The sequence below is a fragment of the Hippocampus zosterae genome, chromosome 5 (genome assembly GCF_025434085.1).
Source record: "Hippocampus zosterae strain Florida chromosome 5, ASM2543408v3, whole genome shotgun sequence".
In the NCBI taxonomy this organism is placed as follows: domain Eukaryota; kingdom Metazoa; phylum Chordata; class Actinopteri; order Syngnathiformes; family Syngnathidae; genus Hippocampus; species Hippocampus zosterae.
The window spans coordinates 8,886,691-8,893,803 of record NC_067455.1 but is presented as its reverse complement, the minus strand read 5'-3'; the positions used below and the strand labels follow the sequence as shown (position 1 = coordinate 8,893,803).

Genomic DNA, 7,113 nt, shown 5'->3' with positions numbered 1-7,113 from the left:
GATCTTGTTGAACTTTTGTTTAATCTGTGACTTGGTCCAAAAGAGAGCAGCGGGGGAATAAAAATACAGATGGATGTCTTTTATCCACCCATCAGTCTATTTTGTAAATGGCTTAGAAAATGAATGGATGGAGCCTATTCCAAATGTCTTGGGGCAGTAGGCAGGGTATGCCTTGAACTGGTTGCCAGCCGACAGTTGACACGATCACACCTCGGGACAGTTTAGAGCGTCCCGTTAACCTACCATGCATGTTTTTATAATGTGGAGTACCCAGAGAAAACCCACGTAGGAACGGGGAGAACTCCACAAGAAGCGCGGAGCTGAAATCGAGTCCTGCATCTTTGTACTGTGAGGCCGACGTGCTGCCGGATGTCTTTTATTACTTTACTAAATACAGCCCCTTTTCACTGAACACATGCCAAATTTTCATCTAGGGGTTGTGGGGGGGCATACTTTATTCTCCATAATTTATGTCTAAATAAATCTAAATAAAATATCTCATATTTCTTTTAAAAATGGCATTTATCTGTTATATTCCCTCAGTCCATAAAATTCAATTACCTTGATCCCTCAAATGCTATAGAAAATTGCTGAAAACGTGTTTAGCTAACCACATATCTTTTGTTCTCTTATTCACTCGGACCATAAATCTATTTTTATTTTGTTTTCTTTTTTCTTATTTTATTTGTTGTTATTAACATTGTATTTGTGATTTTAACTGCTTGTTGTATGTCCTTGAGTTCCTAGAAAGGCGCCCACAAATAAAATATATTATTTTGTTTGTTTCGGCTGGTTAACTACTGCACAAAAAAAAGCATTCTTGTAATATAACAGCTTAATAATCTTAACAAATATACAGCTTTTTCCTGGGGAAAAAAACTTTGGTCTCATAAAATTGACTTAATTCTCAAGAAAGGTATCTTGAAAAATAAACCTTTATATAATAAACTATTTTTTCTGATTAAGATTTCAACTTTTCTTCTCTCCAAAAAGGTCAACTTAATTTTTGCGATGCGTATTAACTTCTTCCTCTTCTCGTAAGATTGCAACAATTTTTCCTTTAAAACTACTTATGGACTCCTGTAATGTTGCAACACTTTTCTCGTAAAATGGAAATTCCAAATCAAATTTAATGAGAAAACGCTCAATAAAAAATGCTCAAAGGACATTGACTCAGCATATTTGGTGTGTAAATTTGTGTCTGTTGATTGTTCTTTCTGATCCTTCCCACCAGGAGGCGTCTGACAGAAACTGGGCTTCCCACCTGCATTGCACCCCCCCCCCCCCCACCTCCACCAACCTGATAGTGCCACACCCCCATTACCGCAGCTAGGCCACTCCCTGACCTGGATATGCACTCAACATGTCTCACCCCAGCAAGCCTGAAATGTAAGCCAGCAGGAAGGAAGGCTGGACGGCCGTTTGTGTGCCAAAACCGGATGGTTTCTGTCCTCTGGTCTGACGAGGACCTGTCAGTGGTGAGGCGGCTGCCGCTTGCTGACTGAGTCATTTCCCTTAGAAGAAGAAGTGGAGACACGGTAAGCAGTGGATGGACACAACATGGGCTCGGATGAGGCCTACAATTTTGTCTTCAAGGGTGAGTCTGTTTGTTGTGATACTCAAGTGAGCATTCCGAAAGGATTACGGTATTGTGTATGGAACTCTTCAGGACAACCTTGCTTGTCCATGCGCACTTCCTTGTTTATAATAAGCTTGGCAGACGCCCATATTGAAAAAGAGGGCATTGTTGTGCCCCCACAGAATATGGTTGCCTCAAAATGACCTTTCTGTCTAATTATTAGCTCTGAGGTGCGCAAAGGGCCGAAATGGACTGCAAAGTGGAAATCTTATTTAGGTTAAAACAGTTTGTTAAATCCTAGATGACTTTAAAAAGAAGAAAAAAAAGCTCAAATTCAAGTAAAAGCAAGTAAGCCTATCTAAAATAAAAATTAACTACCACCTGCCAAAATTAAAGTAAAAGTAACTAACCCTCTCCTTGGTTAAAATAATAGTCCTCAAACTGCTAAACGTAATCCCAAAAGCTATAGTGCTTTCCATTAACTCTTTCATGCACCCTGTAACCTGATAACATGATAAACTGTCCATTGTAGTAACCGCCGTCCCTCAAAGAGTTAAATCCAAAACTACCTAACACTAACTAATCATAATTTTAGCTAACCCGATCAAAATAATGTAAAAGTACCACTATGAAAGTATAAAACAAAATAAAATAACCAACCTGTTACATGCAAGCCCCATGCAATGTGATTTTAAAGAAAAATGCAGATTAGAGTGAGCAACTACCTCATCTAGTTCTGGTTGAGCATCTCTCCAAAAGGAAAAAAAAATTACACCGCGGTTGAAACCAGACAGGCATGGTAATTAGGGCTTATCCCAGAGAGAACAATACTCTGTGCTATCTCATTTTAAGTGGCGTGGTGGGACCAGAAAGACTGGAACATGACAAAACCATTGGAAGAGCATCAGAAGTGTATTAGCCATTTAGCCATTTACACATAAAATATTCGTTTGTGGAATTGCAATTATTACACACAGTAGTTAGTGCACTTATTACATAGTTATTACAACAGTTTTTAGAAACCGATTCGTTCACACGACTTTTCATGATGATTCGTCACCATGATTTGGCAAAAGTGTACATTTGTGGTACTACATAGTTATTGCATAGTTGTTAGTTTTAGTAAATACTTATTCCAGTGATTGATTTGCATGTGGGAGTGTTCAAAGTGCATCTTAAGGCCAGCACTTATTTAGTGCAGATTGTTTTTTTTTAATTGTTTCCACTGACTCCAGGAAGTGTTTGCATCCATCGGGGCAGAGCAGCTGCAGGGCGTAGATAACAAATATGATCATCTGGGGAAAAAAATGGTAATATAGCAGAAGTTTTGTTGTTGGTTATGTTTTCTACCTGATATAATGTTTCCATTTTTTGACAAGGAGGACGTTTCATGTAATAGTCTTAGTTTCGGCAGGATGGGATTGTCTTAACACGGAAGAGATCAAACTCTTCTACTGAGAACCTATGACAAGTTTATTTTTGAAGTTGTTTGACAACCTTTGTATTGTGCAAACAAATTAAATTTGAAGCACTCTAAAATGAAAATGTATATATTAATTACTGTATAATAATTAATAATAATAGGTTTTATGCAGTAAAAGAAGTACAAAAAATCCTTTGAAAACATTGTTTTTAAGAATAGATTATTTCTGTTCTAAACTGAAAATGGCCGAAAACAACCGGAAAAGACCGAAAAATCCAACAATGCCTGAATGTGTAGTCATTCTTTAAATATTAACACCACATCTCAATGAATCACTCGTTAAATGTCATATTTCATCTATTAAATAGTACCCCTGAGATCATGTCAGATTGTTCAATTGTTTCATTTCCTGCTAAAACAACCAAACGAGGGGAAAAAAAAGATGATATCATCACCAGTAAAAAACCCCAAAACTAAATGTAAAAAATTCCTGCGAATCAACAGACCATTGTTGCAGAAAGCTTCATGCTTGCCCACACACGGGATCGTAGCTTTTGTTTGTACAAGTGGTTACTGAGTGGTGAAGGACGCCGGCGGAAAAAATTGCATTGCTATCAATTCAGCAGCCGGTGGGGGGCTGAAGGATGCCAGGCGTTGCAATATGAATACCGCAGAGTGAACAGTGACCTCTAAACCAGACAAAAGTGCCGGTATATCATTCCTCAGGGTCGAAGTTCACAAGACAAAAAAATGTCATCTCGGTATGCATATGTGAAAAAAAAAAGAAGAAACAAAACAGCAATCCGCTAGACAGGTCTACTTTTTTTTCCCATTGGGCTTTACTGAGTATGGGCAACCCCCAATTTAGAGTCCACATCAACAGCACCAGCCTCAGTTTGCTAATGGCCACCATGTCCCCCGTGTTTAAATATATATTTTGTTGCAGAGTCACTTTTGGTCATGTGTTGTCGTCCAAAGTCAGTGGTGTGTTTCATTCAAATCGGACTCAAGTCAAGTCTCGTAACTTGATTTACCGTAATCCTATCACGCACCACTGATAACGTGTAACTTGATAACATGATAAGCTGTACACTGTAGTAGCCGCTGTCCGTGAAAGGGTTAACATAAAAACAGTACTGTGGATGTAAGTTAATTTAAATGCAGTAAAAAGTCAACATGTATATACAATATGAAATATGAACATGTAAGCAGTCTACTGGTGTTCATTCTCTTACTCTGTTTGGCTGCTCTTCAGTCGGTATACCGTAACGAATCCAGTTTAGCATTTATTTTTTTATATATTTTTATTTTTTGCGGGGGGCCTCTTCAGTCGTCCTGATTGGCGAATCGAGCGTGGGCAAGAGCAACCTGCTTTCGCGCTTCACCAAGAACGAGTTCAGCCACGACAGCCGCACCACCATCGGCGTGGAGTTCAGCACGCGCACGGTGCAGCTCAACGGCTTCACCATCAAGGCGCAGATCTGGGACACGGCGGGACTGGAGCGCTACCGGGCCATCACGTCGGCGTAAGTCGCTGCTGACATCGTAAACAGACGCGCATGCTTCGGGCTGTTTTCAGGAAAAACATCGATGCCTTGTTACCTGCAAACAACCCGCATTGTCCACGGCTATCATTTGAACTGGACAACGTTGCCTATTAGGAGCCAAGGAGCTTCATTTAGACAAAAGCTGTGCTTTGCTGCCATCCTGTGGCATCTTTGTACCAATGGTCTATGTCAAAGTGAGCTGATGAGCTTCATTTAGATAAAAATACATGTAGTATTTTGCCACACTCGAACGGCAGCTTGGTGATAAAAGCTATGGTGAAGGGACCTGAGGGGATTCATTCAGACAAAAGTAGTGCTTTGTCATCATCATGTGGGAACATGATGCACAGCAACTATGAAGTGAGTTGAGGAGCTGCATTTCACTAAAAGTAGCACTTTGCCTCCATCTTGTGGCATCTTAATGCCAATGAAATATGTTGAAGTGACATGAGGAACTTCATTTAGACCAAAAAAAGGGTCTTTCCATCATCTTTCGTACAAATAAACGATGGTGAAATTAATTGAGAAGCTGTATTGAGACTAAAGTAGTGACTTCTGCCATCTTGATGCCAAAGAACTATGTTGAAGTGAGCTCAGGAGCTTGATTTGGATAAAAGTCATGTTTTTTGCCACCGTGTGGCATTTTGGCGCTCCAAAACTACATTGAAGTGAGTTGAGTAGCTTCATTGAGACACAATTGGTGTTTTGCTGTCGTCATGAGTCATTTGGGAGCTATATTGGAGTAAGCTCAAATTCATTCAGAAAAAAAAGTAGCGCTTTGCCACCATCTTGGTGCCAAGGATCTATGTTGGGGTGAGTTGAAGAGAAATATGTAGACAAAAGTAGTGCTGTTCCACCATCTTGTGGCATCTTAGTGCCAACAAACATTTTTAAGTGAGATGAGAAGCTTAATTTAGACTAATCGTGTTTTGTCACCTTCTTGTGGCATCTTGTTGCTCAGGAACCTGTTGGAAGTGAGTTGAGGAGCTTCATTTTGACAAATGTAGGTCTTTTGGCACCTATACGCAATTGTAAACATTGATCTTTTTTCAACAGGTACTACCGAGGTGCAGTGGGAGCCCTCTTGGTGTACGACATCACCAAGCACCTGACCTACGAGAGCGTGGAGCGCTGGCTGAAAGAGCTCTTCGAACACGCCGACCCACACATCGTGGTCATGCTGGTGGGGAACAAGTCCGACCTGGAGTCGGAGAGATCGGTGCCAATGGAGGAGGCCAAGGATTTTGCAGGTACCTGACAGTATAGTACTTTTTGTTTTTTAATAAGATGAATTAAATCGTTTTTTGTTTTTTTTAATGTAGACAAACGAGGTCTGTTGTTTCTGGAGACCTCTGCGTTGTCGTCAACTAATGTTGAGACTGCATTCAACACTGTCCTAACAGGTAATTCCAGTAGTTTTCCTTTTATCTTAAATTTACAACAGACCTCGAGCAAGACTAAATAATGCCAAACATACTGAATTGATTTGTTGGGCAATGCTTTTCCACTCCCGGTCTGTAGGTGGCGGTCATGCACATTGCCAATTGCTTGCCAACTGCCACACACGGCAATCTTTTTTTCCATTTCTCAAAACTTAGTCGCTAACTCTACCCCTTATCCTAACCTTAACCCTAACAGTGACTCCTAACCTTCTAACTCTTGACCTCTAACCCCACCAACCTTTTTGAGAGTGAGAGAGCTATTTCTTGTGACGTGATCACTTTCCTTACCCTACGCAGAGATCCACAAGAAGGTGAGCAGTAAGGAGGTGTCTCGAGGCTCCATCAGCGCCGTCACCTTGAACACCCCCAGAGTGGAGCCCACCGAGGAAAAGAAACCTTGCTGCAAGAACATCTAAGATTCCGAGGGGGAGCGTTGGCTTCTGGGAGGCCAAGGGGATGGTGGAGATCCAGGTCATGAGACACGTGGCTTCCTCTTTCTAATTGACTGATTTGAACCTGCTCTGGGTGGTCTAATGTGAACAAATACAATATCTTGCCTGTTATATTGTACATCCCGGGTTAGCAGTAATTTAAATATTGCAACTGAAAGTTGTTCTAATGTTTTTTAAAGTACATATTTTAAGAGGGGAAGCTTCGCTCAGTGGCGAGTGCAAGGTGCGTGCGAGCGTGCGTGTGTGTGTGTTCCTGATTAAATAAATGATTTGTGATCAAATTGTTGACTCCTGATGTTAAGGCAAGAGACTATTTTTGTCATCTAGATTTAAGAATATTTAATAGTTCTACGTGTCACTGCCATTTTTGTAATGTATAAATAATAATTGTTAGACAAATTAGTGAACTTCATACGTGACGTTCTCTTACGGGACACAGGTTGGGAATCACTTGTCTTAAAAAAATTAATAAATTGTGTTATACTTTAAAATACGGACATGTTCTAAGTGACCACAAACCTATCCAATCTCATTTGCATTTAGGTAAGAGCCAGGGAGTTCATACGACCACTATGACGCACAACACTATCTTAACTTTTGGCCCCTATCACATTTCACTCATTGAGAACATTGAGAATGTGATGAATGTTTTACCCCCAGATAAGGCTTT

General features: G+C 40.4%; 1 protein-coding gene across 1 annotated transcript; it reads left to right on the top strand.

Moving 5' to 3' along the window:
* The first annotated feature begins 1,341 nt into the window (after positions 1–1,341).
* On the top strand, positions 1,342–6,724 carry rab25b (RAB25, member RAS oncogene family b). The gene is made up of 5 exons (XM_052066229.1): positions 1,342–1,597; positions 4,333–4,528; positions 5,606–5,799; positions 5,872–5,952; positions 6,289–6,724. The coding sequence occupies exons 1-5, from the start codon at positions 1,561–1,563 to the stop codon at positions 6,405–6,407; spliced, it is 627 nt and encodes a 208-aa protein (XP_051922189.1). The 5' UTR covers positions 1,342–1,560; the 3' UTR covers positions 6,408–6,724.
* The last annotated feature ends 389 nt before the right edge of the window (positions 6,725–7,113 follow it).